At 35.8% G+C, this 15281-nt stretch overlaps 1 protein-coding gene across 4 annotated transcripts in view; it reads right to left on the minus strand.

The window, feature by feature from the left end:
• Nucleotides 1-1105: 1105 nt before the first annotated feature.
• The window catches only part of LOC134537099 (eye-specific diacylglycerol kinase), a 221446-nt gene continuing 207270 nt past the window's right edge, over nucleotides 1106-15281 (minus strand). For 3 of the 4 annotated variants that reach the window (XM_063377378.1, XM_063377379.1, XM_063377377.1), the window contains exons 19-20: nucleotides 13751-13914; nucleotides 1106-11768 (exon numbers count right to left, since the gene is read on the minus strand). In XM_063377378.1, the coding sequence (XP_063233448.1) occupies nucleotides 11719-11768; nucleotides 13751-13914 (214 nt within the window). In that variant the 3' untranslated portion in view covers nucleotides 1106-11718. The remainder of the gene's footprint in view (nucleotides 11769-13750; nucleotides 13915-15281) is intronic. The other variant, XM_063377380.1, reaches the window with a different exon arrangement.

Below are 15281 nucleotides of genomic sequence, written 5' to 3' on the forward strand. Positions count from 1 at the left end.
GGGTAGGCACGCAGCGATACCTAGGGCTACCATAAAGTGGTAAACAAAAATGAGCAATTTTTTCATAAGTAGGTAAAAGTGGTATAAAATTTTGTCAAACAACTTTATAGCTGTTGAAAATTGAAACAAATTACTGGGAAAACATTTATTTTGAAAATTACTTTTCGTTGAATTTTTTATGCACTTCAAGTGTAGAATAGCATAGTAAAACAAATCAACTTAGTGTAGGATGTCATTATATTCGAGTCATTTTAGTGCAAATGGCACAAAATTATGATAATTTATTTCACATGTAGTGTTCCCTAGTATGCTTAAAATGGCTGACCTTATAATTAACCTGCAGTTACAGGATTTTAATTGTTTGACATGTCACTTCGATCTCGAAACACATTCAGAATAATTATATAGTTAAGCACATCCATTGACATCAAGCCAGCATGATTTCAATGTTGGATTGAAAGTCAGCTTTTGTTGAGGCATCTTTGACATGCCCATCGCTCATATGACGTGTCTTACTTTCTTTAATACTTTCAACGAGTTCAGTAGTATATTCTCGTCAAATTTAATGTTTTGCCTCGATGCTATATACTCGGAAATGATTAAGGCAGGGTATATGGTGGATCTAAAAAAATATTATTTTGGTCTCAGAACAACTTCGAAACTACTAGTCTCCGCTAATAGTCATGTGGTATGAATATATAGTATATAGAATGGTTCCTGTAAATTAGTTGCATTGGTTCTTCTAATTTTTTTTAACAGCATATTCATTTTGCTTAAATACCTCATTTTAAAAAACATCTACAGCAATCGCTTTAAGTTTGTCGTTAAATATTACAAAATAATGGGGACAGAATCACTTAATATTTAAGCAAGATAATGTGACATTAGTTAATTATTCTTGACAAAAGTTAAGTATAAATCGTATTCAAGTGTTTTATATAACTTCTATAAACAGTAAATTTTTCTTTGGCTCTCCTTAACGTGTTTAAATTTTGCACTGATAAGGTTGAAAATACACAAGAATATAGACAGAGCAGTCAGTTGGTTATTTTCCATTGTTTTATCATCTTTTAAACAGGAAGCATTTCCTCCCAACATATACATAATGACTTTTAGGTTAGGCCTGCTCCCCACCTGGTAGGAAGCTATGCTTGCTCTTCCTACCTGCTGTATCACACGTTTTATACACAAAGGCATCCTTCCCTAAAACACTTTGAAGTATGATAAAATGGTTAAGTAATACAGTTACAGTATTGTATTCTACTGTTTCAAGATTTCATGATGCTAAATTAAATAAATATCAGCATATTTGTCCGACATGTGTGCTGGGGAGAAAAATTGCAGTGCACAAAAAACAAGCAAATCCTAACATAATGTAAATGATAAAACAGTGTTATTTTCAAAGTACTTATAGGGTGTGAAGCACATTGGATGGTTTCGGTACTTTCAAATCGGCAAGCTAACAAACTGGTAACGAAAATGACCCAATTATTAGTAAAGCAGTAAATCTAATAATGTTTCATGTAGAATATCAAGAGTTTTTGTAATATTTTTCTTATGGTTTTAGGCAACAAATGATAATGGACAAAAAAAACATAAAAACTGGCAACAAATCACTGTTTGGCTAAATAATGCAGTCATATTAATTTAAAAAAATTCAGTTTTACAATAGATTTATTGAGTATTAGATGGTATTTAATAATCATTACTGACTTGGTTTTAATTTTTTTCCATGTCTGATACATGACGCGTGTATTGTGGTGCAAGTAATATTCTATAAAAACTTACATTGCACGGAAAACCAGTAGGTATACGATGCATAAAGATATAAATATTGAATATAATTGTGGAAAATGCGTAATAGGATAGAAACATCAAATCTTAGTTTTCTGAATGTTCGCAATCTTGTTTTTGTTTCTGTACTTTTATATTGGCTGTAAACTACTAGCAAATCCACAAACTGCCCGATGAAAACACGTAATTCCTGCAAAAATCACTGCCAACCTCTGTATATTATCGAATGTGGAACCATCACAGGTAAGGCACTTGAACGGTGACGGGTGAGTCATGACGATGGGATCCGTGCTCGCGGCCGTCACACTGCTGACGCTTCGATACGTCAGTGGCGAGTGTAAGAACCATGCTTTCCCCTGCAGGAATTCCACCTTGTAGTAACCTGTGCTGGTAATAGTTTGACATATTTTTCTTGTTCCAGGTATTTTTTTATCCAGTTGTGTGGCATATCTGTGCTTTCGTTTTTCTTGTATTCAAAAATACATGTTTGGCATTACTAACAAATGTATTGAGCTCTGACATAGAGGCTTCACAAACTACTGATGAGATTTAGTTTGTGCGCCCAGCATTAAACATTAAGAATTTTGTCACAAAAGACAACCTTATAAAGAATACATGCAGATTGGGCATAGCAGCAGAGTTTGGGTTCGTAATGGGAGGGTCGCTGGTTCGAGTACCCATGCGGAAACTTTTTTTTGGGTTCTTCGCTATTACAAGTTAGTGTACATGTTGGACAAGTCACACTGCTAAATAAAGTAATTTATTTTTTTGTCCTGTGATGAGATGAGAGTTGAATGTGCATTGCTTGTTTTAATGCATAGTGGGTTAGAATGGTAGGCCTTGGATGCATGCACAAATATTTGAGAAATAAGAAGTTGAGAGTTCCACAAGTATTGAGTTCAGTTGTTTTATAAATTGCAGTCAAACATAATTTATTTTTGATTAAAAATAGTTTTATCTTCACTACTGAAAGAAGGTGGTACATGTCACTAAAAAAAAAAAAAAAAAATACAAAGCATACTTTTACAATTTTCAAACTTTATTTTCATATTTTCACTGCCAAAGTAAATAAAACTGTTCACGTGATTATTTTGCTCCCATAATTGCATTCCACTCTAGCAAAATTATAATTAGGTGCTGGACAGTTGTTACATGTTAATAAACACAAATAGTGCAAAAGATTTAATTAAAGTGATAACATTGGCATGTGGAAAATAAATAACTTTGTTCCCCTAGCAGTGAAATTTGAAATAAAGGAAAATAAAGTGATGTAGCACATTACATTAGAATAATGTTGGAGTAAATGACTACTCTTACATAATCACTGATTACTGATTAGTCATGACAATGGAATAGAAAGAATCAGTAGTTAGAAGACCGAGATCTCCTGGAATTACCACCGATGCAAATTGCAACTGTCATCCTATATAACAATTCACATTCTTAGAAGGCAGTACTAAGATCACAATGTAACAAACATGTTAAGAAAATAGTTTGATTCGTTAGGAAGTTGCATACACACACTTGACAAACACACTCGGGAGTGAAAGCACTTTTTCCCCACAATTACAGCACGATAGATTAACAATCACGGCATTTTCCAGTTACTACACACAGGCGTATCTGGTTATGGTGCTTATTCCATAATGGTAAATGAAATATTGAACTCTGCATAACAGCTTACTACGTTTAGAGCTGGAATTTGGGCGTGTGCCATTGACTGTTACCAAATTTTTTCATGGTATTCAAATTTACTCATATTTCATGCTTGCTTACTCAAACTAAACAACCCTTTTATGGAGTTATATATATGCATGGAAGAGGCAGACATTTTATGCTATTCCCTGATTTGCAAACCACACATCTCTTTCCAGACAATTTAAGTTTCATGTTTTGTGTGTCCAAACATTGCATGCTTGATAAAAAACCAAAGCAGAAAATGTTCCTTCAAAACATTTTTAATTGCGGGCATGTTTTTTTTATGTCTTAAGTGTCTTGTGTAAATTGCATTCTAGCCAAAGTTCAAGAGAATTTATTGGTTTGTTTTATTATCTTTTAATTGTAATATTCTATCAAAAACCAGGCTAAAACCCCAAACTTGCAACTATGTATTAGAAATTACATGGTTATTATTTTATTTTTGCAGTACAAGGGAAAAAAAAGGGGGAGGGGGGGTAAATTATCTACAGGTTTACAATCAAGTTATATATTCATTCATTACAAGAGAGATCAGATTATTTCTGTACGAAGGTACTTTCTACCTTCAACGTGATTTGACTCGGCTATGTCAAATTTTCTAGTTTCTTTTCCCCTTCACACAAATTTGGAAAGTTATGGCACAGACACACTCCAACATAAACGTAGTAAACTTCAAATATCTTGAGTGTAAAACAAATTGACATCAATGAACAATAATTATTTTTGGTCTGGCGTGTGCCCAAGGCCATAAACGCATGCATATTAAAAGGTCCGAACTTCGAATAGCCAACCGGTTGATATGATTCACTGAATAACAACTGTATTTGCTATCAATAATCTTCTACTGTCGTGCGATGCTAATGTGGTTCCTAAGTATTTTTTTTTTTATGATTCTATCCAGTTGAGTGAAACAACCATCATGTTAGTAATACATTAATAAATAGTATACATATGAGCTACGATTGCTGCCACTTAATTTCATAAAAACCCCAAAAATAAATTAGGCATTAAAAAGTGATTGGTGTCTCATCAATTCTGCAGCATTAAAGATAGTTCTGGTTACCATAATTGTGTGTAACATCTTCATCTAAGTGTCTAAATGTGAAGATAAAAAACATGCATGAAACAGTATTAATGTGCATATTAATCTTTCTACCTAATTTTACCATCAATTCTTGGCATAAAATCGTATTTAGTTATGTATAAGAAATAACATATTCACAATATACTGTAAATTCAGTTAATTTCTTAAATCTTAAAAAGGAATTATGTAGGAACAATTATGAATTGTGAGAGATGAGATTAAATGTGTGTCCTATTTACATGTTTAGATAACAATTATTACTAACCATGTTTAAAAGTTGTTAGTTATTGATAACACTATATGCTAGTAATTGCAAACAAACACAACTGTAGTTAACACTTTCACATAATTTATAATTTAGATTTACTTCTTAAAATAAAACTTACTCTTACACTCACTAATGTTAAAATATTTGGAATGATGAATGAATACCCCATCACATCTCATGAGATGGAAGATTGCCAACACAGGCACCAGTAATCTGAAGATAGCTTATTGTGTAGAAAAACAGCACCATGCACTACATTGAACATTTCATTAATAGTGAACAGATGATGGTGGCTACCCTGGAAAGAACAACTGTGCAGGAAGTTCAAATTGGCTTGAAACAGTTCACACCATTAAAAAAAATATTGACCACCCTCAGAGTTTGTTTCAATTCTTGTGCCGTAACAAAAAAACTTGTCTTTGATGGAGCACAATTTGTTGAGGCTTTTGCTATAAGTATTTGCACTTACCTTTAGTTATAAAATAGAATCCCTTTTTTTATAATTTGAAAAGGACAAGGTAAAAACTAAATTTCATGTAATTTAACAGACAAAAACACTTCAATTACATGTATTTTCTCTGCATTCTTTTAAGATCAGTACATTTGAATTAATTTCATAGGGATGCCAGTTTTAAGTTCTGAATCATTATTGAAAAATATTAAGAGCCTACTTTGTTTATAACAATGACAGGATGTCAGTAGAAAAAATTGCTATTCCCACTTCCTTGCATAGTGTGAGACACTGGCCTTTATAAAAGTTTTGTCCATGACTAAACTATTGTTTCGGCGGTGCAAAGATAGTTAAGGCTCAGTCTTGCATGACACGTTTATTTCTTTTGTTTATTCGTCAATGTTTTTAAGTGTTATTTATAAAAATTTTAGCTCAATACCCCTCTGATTACCCGTGGCATTTGTTGTCTGCCACAAATATTTTCTACAGTCAGTAATTAACTTAGTGTACTAACATGGGTGTAAAATATTGTGAAAGTGGTGATAACTAACAAAGACTAGCATGCCTTTTTAGTTTTTATACGCATAATACTACATTAAGTGATGATCTGTTGATAATATTAGTGGCATAACATATGCATAGGAGTTATAGAGTTGAAATCTTTGAAATAGCCCTTAAATAAAAGTAACTACAAAAAATTGAAAAAAGTTAACATGGTGTGAGTTATACCTAGCTCACTGGCAAAGGATTTATTTTATTATAACAAGAAAATAGGTATCAAAAGCCAGAAGTAGTATTCAAAAAGGACACGAGGGAAAGTCATACTTTTCTTGTTCTATAAATAACAAGAGGTTCGACTTTCGGCTTGTGATTACAACATTCGACAAGCTTTCTTTACCAGAGGAAAAGTAATTTACTCATGTAAGTTATTGAAAATGCTTGGGATGTAAAAATTCTGTGTCCCAGCAAATTAAGTGACTGAAATGTTTTTTTAAGAGAACTTATCTTGCAAAAAAGAAAGTTCCCCCGCCCACCCAGTCAAAACGATGTGCATAGCTCCAGAAGAAACCACGCGATTTAAGAATGCAATATATCAGAGCGGTGTTATATGAAACACATTCAAGAATGTGCTGAGGACGGCCGAGAAGTTCTGTTTCCATTTTGTTTTTTAACTGTATTTTGAGGAGAGTTAAAAGGGGTAAAACATGTGTTTTTCAGGATAATTGATTTAATGAAAGGCCTGCTAAAGATTCTTGAAAGCACTTAAGGGACTTGCATTACACCTTTATCTTCAGTTCTCCGCCATATGTCACGGTCGCCGCTCATACGCACTGGGAGAAGACTGCGCGCCAGTCCGGAGGAGACACCGCGCTAGAAGCACCATCATCCCGCCTCACTGACACACACTGTGCAGAGTGTATTTTTGGATGGGTGAACAGAAATTGTTACTAATTTTTTAATTAGTTAAGAATAGGCAATGCTTGACTTTGACGTAAGGTCCAACATTTGGATGCCAGCTGGGTTGAGAAATTTTCAGGCGTGGATAAATGATCGTGTGTTACTTTACGCCATTATCCTCCACAATGTAGCCTAGTTCAACAGATTTGTTAACGCAATTCTGGGCACCATTTAGACTGTAACAACCCTAGTTCGTAAAAATATATATTTTATTACTTTACATTTCATTAATTTGCATGTAGCAAAATTTCTTGTTGGGTTACACATTTCACGCTATGTTGGGGGCCTGGTTTTTTCACTGATTTAAACATGTTCGGTATGTTATATACTACCGTGTATGCATAATTCAGGACATGTGAATATATTAAATAATATCTTTTATTAATGAAATAATGTATCTTATTTTCACTTTGGAAACTTCTAAAGAAAAATTTGAATAAATAAGTTAGCACAATTTTTCACTAGCCTTAAAATTGGTCTTGTAGACTTACGGAAAAAAAGATTTGTTTGTGAAACAATCGAAGGAATCCGCGTCCAAATAAACTTCCCAGCCGGCTAGAACTTGGGCTCAAACCAGGAATTTTGGAACACTCCTGATAAAAAGTTGATTAGTGATGCTTCTTTCAAGAAAAATATTTTAATGGTCAACATTTCATTATTTATTCTCCCTTTTTCCCCCCCACCTAAACCCTTCAATAGCTAATTTTATGTCACTCTTTCAGTAGTATTGAATATTTGGAAATTCTGAGATAGGGAGTACATACTATGTGTATTTATTGCACCAGCAAAAGCTAATAAAAAATCCCAGAGTACAAATACTTTGGAATTTTGTCACGAAATTTGAATGTCCGTTTTACATTAAACATTATTAATACTGTAAGGAAATATAGTGAATTGACGTTACCAAATATAATTCATAAATAGATCCTATTCACAATAAGTTTAAGAACTAATGTTGAGGTGGTGAGACCTCTTAATATCTACTTCAGTGTACTGATGAATTCAAATCTCCTATTTACAAATTACATTTGTACAATATATACAATACAAAGTTTCAAACACAAACTACTAGTAACAGTGTAAATAAATAACATAACACAACGCTAGCAAAAAAATACAAAGTGGTAACAGATACGTAATACAATAGTTCTTATTGCAAGTGGGAACATGTGCAAACACAATATTCGCACCGGAAGTATGTACATGGTTTCACTTAGTGAACTTACAGTCCGTATCTGTGTACATTGTTTACAAGTTTTTTAATTTAAAAAAAGTTGAATAAATTGTCCTCTACAAGAAGGAAAACACTGTTCCAGCCCAGTCTCTTAAGTAAAAAAAAAAAGTAAGGTATGTCTTGAGTAAAATATAGTGACAATTCTGGCATCATTTACCCTGTTCATACTTATATCTTCAGGTAGGTACTAGCAAAGTTGGCAGGTTGCTCTTAATGAAGCAGCCTATAAGAGAAATATTAGTCCTTACAAACAAAACAAAAAATCTATTAAAATACATATCTCTATGGTAAATTTACAGTATACTTACAAACTCTTAAACCCAATAAAAATGAAAATGTATTCCACTTTCAGTTATTTACGGATGCCTTCAGTTGTAGCTTGTTAAAAAAATTTTTACAGATTAAATATTTTCATACTAAAATATCTGCATGTACTAAACTTTTGAATACATAACTTTGCATAAATACGGGAAGTTTTGTGATAAACATTTTCGAGGTAATTTCATTCAACGTAACTTTCAGTTACGAAAGAAAGTAAGCATTTGGTGTCATGAATGCTTTGCAATGAACGACTCTCCAATGCTCCTGGCAAGTTTTGGGCTGCCCACACAAGTTATGTGGGTGCTTCGTTTATTCATCCGTCGACCAGGGGTTTTCGTCACTAGTTTTCAGCTTAGGGAAATAAAACAGGCACTTTTAAACAGCACCTTATGCAACCAAACTGGGAACGCACACGGCAACGGGAATGTTCTGGTCACGCTGTGTCTGTGGAGAATTCTGCTGGTTCATCTCAACACACCAACCCCTTTCCCCTTCTCATTGGCCAGTCTCTCCGGGAGAAATGTTTTTGTCGCCAACTACTCTCCCGGCTGACTATCACTGACTCCGCGCTCTTGTAACCATGCCCAAAGACTTTAGTAGGTTACCCCAGGAGCTGACACTGGACAGGGATTACGAAGTTCTTATCTGAAGTTACTCCCTATTTCTATTACCAACCTCAAAATAATGCACCAACCTGGAAGTTTTAAAGTTATGCTTTGTACTTGGGCAAAAAAAAAAAATTTTTTTTTTTTCTAACAGTCTGAAAATTTTTCATTAGTATATTTTAAAAATTTAATACTAATTAAACAATGTAATTATATATCATAATTATCACCCTTTTTTGCGGCCATACATAAAACTATTCGAAAGGGTGGTCACACTGTCACACTTGGATTTTGTTGCTAGATAACTTAATAATTCTAACTGATTTTGTTTTGAAAATCGAAAATGGCCCGGAAAAGAAAATGGGTGCAAGCTATGAACCGAAACTCCCCAAAATGAGAGACTTGATAAAATAACAATCTTGCGTAAGGTAAAAAAATCAATGAAAATGAGCCTGCATTGCCATAAAAATATGTTTGAACCAAGGACTCCAAGATCCATAAGGTAAGTGTTATATATTTAAAAATTTTATTAAAATTTAAATGAAATATTTTTTTATAAATTTTATTTTATTTTTCTGATATCTTTGGATAATAATTACAAATTTTCAATATGGCGGACGTGATGTCATAATTCAAAATGGCGGAAATTTCTCGAAAACAAAATGGTGGATGAAACTATACAAAATGTTGGAAAGTTATAGAGGCCGAGAAGGCAGCTGTGACATAATTCAAGCTGGTGACCAGGTGAAAAGTTAAGTCAATAGTTTGTTAAATTGTCCTCAGCAGTTAGATGGAAAATTTAAGCCGCTTTGGGAACATTTAGTTATTTTAAAACAAAAAAAAAATTGATGTGATATTTTCCTTTGAAAATACATTTTTTTTTACATTTAAAAATAAAAAAAATTGGTAAATTGAGAAGGTCACAGGTCAAGGTCATACAAGATGGCGGCTGTAACGTCACAATCCAAGATGGTGGACCCTACAATCACAATCTACACCCAGCTTCCGGACCTACATATGGAAATGTTTCTTTTCCTACATGTTATTTGGGTTTGTTTCCATTCTTAACTGGGTTACAGCAATTAAATATAGAAGTGATATTGTCGCTACTTTATAATATGCCTCAGCATGTAAAACAAATTTTAAAAAATCAATTAAAAACTTCAACTGTGGTGGGTTCGAAGGACTCTGCCACATACGACGATACACAAGTTGCAGATTACCACGTGTGCTGATGTGGTGAGCACAGCTCAGCGTTAACACTTATTTCTCACACCTGACGTCTTACGTGTTCTTTTACAGTGTGATGTTCCCAGAGATGTCTATCTTCTGAAACAAATCCATATCTCAATCCATATCTCAACAATTCATTAAGAAGCTGTTGAAAATGAACTTTGTGCACTCATTGCTAAAATTTTCTTTCTGCGGTAAAATTGTGTTGAAGACACACGTTCATAATAAATTATTTTATTTTTTGAATAATCAACTCTATTTTCTTACTATAAATGTACTTTACATCGGCTGCCTGATTAAAGTTAGATGCAATTCCTAGTTATTTATGTTTGCCACACTAAGATATTGTATTTGCCTTTCTTTTATTTTGGAGATATACACATACATAAATAAATAAATTTCACTTTCCAATAAAAAAATAAAGTTCCCATTAGAAATCACTAAACATAGACTTTATTGTGTGCATTTCACTAAAACTTAACTTTTACTATGGTTTGTTTTTTGCATACCTATGAGATGAATATGTGAGATTCTGTTGTGGCATCATTTTCTTCGGGAGATATGTGACTAATAATGTAGATTATAATTGAATCTTAACAATTAAAAAAGTAATTTTTTAGCAACAAGTTAACTGAAAATGGATTTAGCACTGGCCACTCACTAAAGGTTTGGTATGAATTCGTATTTATGCTTTTTTAGCGACAAGAGAGGTTGTTTACGACCTTTTGAACCATCTGTTTGGAAGAGTGGAGCCTACTGCATTAAAATTTTTGTCAGGTGCTTTTTCTTTAATTTTTTTGATTGTAACACTATCCTACAAATAAAATAATTTATAAAAATAAAAATGCCTTCACTATCACTAAATTTAAAAATTAGAAGTTTTAGGTATATTTTATTTTGTGAAGATTAAAACCGGTCATAAAATAAGCATGGTTTAAAAAGTGTTCTACAATACCACTTTAAAATGGAAACTAACATAAATGATCTAACCACTAAAATAAAATAATATAAAAACAAAATTGTGAAGAACTTACGCCCAGCAAATAAGATTTATAGTTTTGGAGCCCAAAATCTGCCAGAAGATTGCAAAAACCAGACCTAAAGTACACCAACACATAATCATACGATTGTCTTCGAGAACAGCAAGTTGAAGGAAGTTTTTTTAAAAAAACACACAACTTTGACATAGTTTATTCATTGTTAGGTGCCCTTTTTTTTTTAGAGTAGAAAATAGATATGTGCCTAACTACATTGTTATAATGAAACCTGTTTCTCATCACCCTGACAACTGTTCCTCCTCCTTTCTTCGCGAGTTATTGCACACAGCGTTCACCGTCACTGAGGTCGTCTTTCCAAAGAGCACGAGGTTGATTTCGGCACAGCCGCGGAACGTGGTTCAAGGGCGTGCGGCTTGCTGCTTGCTGTGCAGTAGAGGGTGAAAGCTGGGGCAAAGGTTTTTTTTCCTCTCGCAGATGCGACGACGCTGCTGGTTCGAACCTTATGTCGCGATGCTTCTGCTGGCCTGTACGGCGTCCCTGGCGTCCCTGGGACACTTCCGAACACAAGCCCCGCCTACACCACCGTCTCCACGTCATCCACCGCCAGCTGGAAGTGTTCCTGGCCTGGAGGGAACATTCACATCGAGCAGTCAGTCACAGCAGGAACACAAACACAATCAGCGCAATCCTCTCAGATCACAGGGTGTCAACACTGAAAATCATTAGTTAGCTATGACAGGAATAAAATTTCAAGATTGGACTGATTTGTTACTGTAGCATGATTTTACTCGCTCTCTGCTTAGGATATTCCGTAAGAAAAAATTACATTTCATCCATCTAATTAGGCAGGGAAGCACCCAGAATTTCAAGGCGCAGGATATGTTAATGGTCGACAATACGACAGTATTGTTGAAAGTGCCAAATTAAATTTAGCCTCTACCGCAACAGGTATGCATGTTTACAATTAAGTAAACTATAAAAGATGGACTACTACACCTGATAAGGATTTAAGCATGCAAATGAATTGGTGATCCTTAATATGTAAAAAAAAATAATAATAATTTTGCAATAATAGTGGTAATGTTAAAGATTGGGTTGTGTAGTTTCATATTTTTTAATTTTGTGAGTGCATATTTATTCATCCTACATGATGCTCGGAAAATGTTTCATATACATCTCAATGAATTAAAAAAATATATAATAATAAATAACTTTTTAACCAAAGTTTAAGTAAGTATACTAATTGCTATCCGAAAAATTAAACTTATGAAAATCCTCTACCTAACCAGTGACCAAGAAACACAGGTGCAAAGAGTGCTTCATGAGCTGAACCCCGGAGAAAAGCTCAAGTGCGTGTGCAAAACACGGCTTGCTGCCACGGTCAAAAACAAGAAGGTAAAAAACACTGTGTTTACGTGAGACTAACAGATTTTTACGTAGAAGTTTCATAGGCACCATAATAAAAAATTTAACGACACATACGGTGCCGCCAAGCATAACAGATTATCATTAGTCATTACTGATTCAGACATCGAGTCATGAAATTGTGGAGATAAAGCAATAAATGCAGTACCAGGATATAAGAGTTGATATTTTTTTAAATTGAGTTTAGAGTACAAGATAAGTTTATTTTTCAACCAATTTTTGTTTACTATGTACAAGAAACTCCTAAATTAACACTCCACAATTACATAACAGAGAAAATTAGAATGAAATATTGGGTGTCTTATCAGCATCTTCATGAATACAGCCAGTCGACTGTTTATGTCAATTCCAGTTTGGTTGATTCCAGTTCAGCAAATAAGGTGTGCTATAAAAACAAATTCACACATAGATTCAAGAATCCAAGCACACTTATTTTTAGTTTTTATTGTGTAACATTTTAGCTCTCGATGTACAGCTCTTGGTGGGGGTAATTTCGTGAATGAAACGGATCTGTGTAACAGGAAGTAAGAGTCAGCGAGCGCACACATTTCCATGGTGTTTGAAGAGAGACAGAGAAAGAAGACACAGCTGTTTGTCTCTCGTTCCGCTATCAGTAGCCATGTAGCTTTTCTAATAGTTATAAATAAATTGTGAAATCTATACTAATATTATAAAGCTGAAGAGTTTGTTTGTTTGTTTGTTTGAACGCGTTAATCTCGGGAACCACTGGTCCGATTTGAAAAATTCTTTCAGTGTTGGATAGTACATTTATCGAGGAAGGCTATAGGCTATTATTATATTATCCATAACATTAGGGATCCTTACCAAAAGTCCAATAATACATAAAATTAAATTAAATAATTTCATAAGTGTTGTGTTAAAATACAGGTTTGTGCTGCGACATAGTTTGTGATACAATAGGGTTAGACGTACAGAAGAACTGGCTCACGTTTTAGACCTGTGTGGTTTATTGCACGAGCATGTAATTATTTTTCAGAGAGTAGTAGAGTCTCTGAGTTTCACCGACCTCATGTCCCACGGCGCATGAGACGGAGGTGGAGGGGGGAGGAGGAGGGCGAGGGAACACTCAGGGTATATTAGCTAGTTATTGCATGAGCATGTAAGTCTAGCAGAGTCTCGGAGTCTCGGAGGGAGAGAGAGGCGGAGGCGGAGGGACTCACTGTGCAGGTAGGCGGCCAGATCGGCGTCCCCCGCGCCGAGGGCCAGGCGGTGAGCGGAGCTGCCCTCCCGGTCGGTGAGCAGCAGCGACGCCCCGGCCGCCACCAGCATGCAGCAGACGCTGCGTCGCCTGTGGGCGGCTGCCAGGTGGAGCGCCGTCTGGCCCCTGGAGACACCACCTCTCCCCTCACACGCTGCGAGCCCCCTCCTTCCCCTCCTTCCCCTCCTCCCACCACCGCCCGCCGAGGTGACGTCAGCGCTCCGCTCCCGAGAGTTGCCCAGCGAGGACGAACGGAGAGGAGGCAGCTTCGCGCACCTGTCGTCGTTCTCGGAGGTTTTCGAGTGATACATACAAGGGGAAACGGGCCTCGCCACACACGGGCTAACAGAGTAGCCCGGTCCCACATGTGGTGGCGGCACCCTAGGATTCGACAAAACACTTCCAACCCCCATCGCGATAGCGCACAGATCTGGGAACCCTCGGATACCCCCAGGACACTGCCCGACCTCGTGGTGACGGTCGGACACAAGGCTTTCGAAACTACATCAGCCGGTGTCCTGGGCGTCAGACGACAGCCGGATGACAGAGCAGCTCCACGCGCTGCCGCCTCGTGGTTCCGTGTCGCTTTCGTGAACGGCGGCCTGACGCGACAGGACTCTGCAGCTCTGACCCACTTGGGTACCGGCCAAGTGCTCGCTGATTCCGGTAAGCCACGACCTCCAGTCATCGAGAACGCATTAATGTTCACGACCGAGGACCCACCCCTAATGGATCCACGCTTGAAAGGGTCAAAATGTTTATTACAGAGTTCCTATGGATACAGTCAAGCAGACTAAATACAGGAAATCCACAAATACAATATAAACCTCGATAAACCCAGTTCACGTTGTATCGTGCCAACACCAATTTTGCAAAATCTCAGATAACAAGGACAGAACAAGAATATCGTCTTGGTTTTCAGTTGGCCCGTTTGTATGATTTTTTAGGGTGATGTTTTTCCAGCTTTCCTACTGTGTGGATTATTTTGCGTCACTCCCGTTGCCCGCCCAGCCAGTAAATTACATCTCTCAAGATAATTTTCTTTAAGCTTTCTCATGCAGTTAGATTATTCTCTACGTCTCGTGCAAATGTTTAAACAGTCTTTGCCGGTAGTGGCACTTTGGAATCGTTCAGATAAAACGGAACCTTGGTTAGTCAATAATCAAGATTCTGCTGTAAATTAGGATGTGCGAAGCTTTGACTAAGCGAATAAATCAAAGCTCTTTTTAATGTTTGATCTGACCTCATCAGGAAATTTTGCTATCCATTTTATTATTTAAGCTTCGGTTCAGGTGAAAAGCTTCGCGTATTATGTGAAGCTTCACATTTGTTGCAAAGCTTTATATCACTGGCAGCCTAAGATTCACTCATGAAAATATTTAGTTTTTTTTTTTGTGTATGTTTTGCTTGAACAGAGTTGTTTACTTAAAAAAAAATCAGAAGATGGCACTCTCTTTTAGCTTTAATGAAAGCTCAATATTAATATCATGCGT

The sequence above is a fragment of the Bacillus rossius genome, chromosome 11, assembly GCF_032445375.1.
Source record: "Bacillus rossius redtenbacheri isolate Brsri chromosome 11, Brsri_v3, whole genome shotgun sequence".
NCBI lineage: Eukaryota > Metazoa > Arthropoda > Insecta > Phasmatodea > Bacillidae > Bacillus > Bacillus rossius.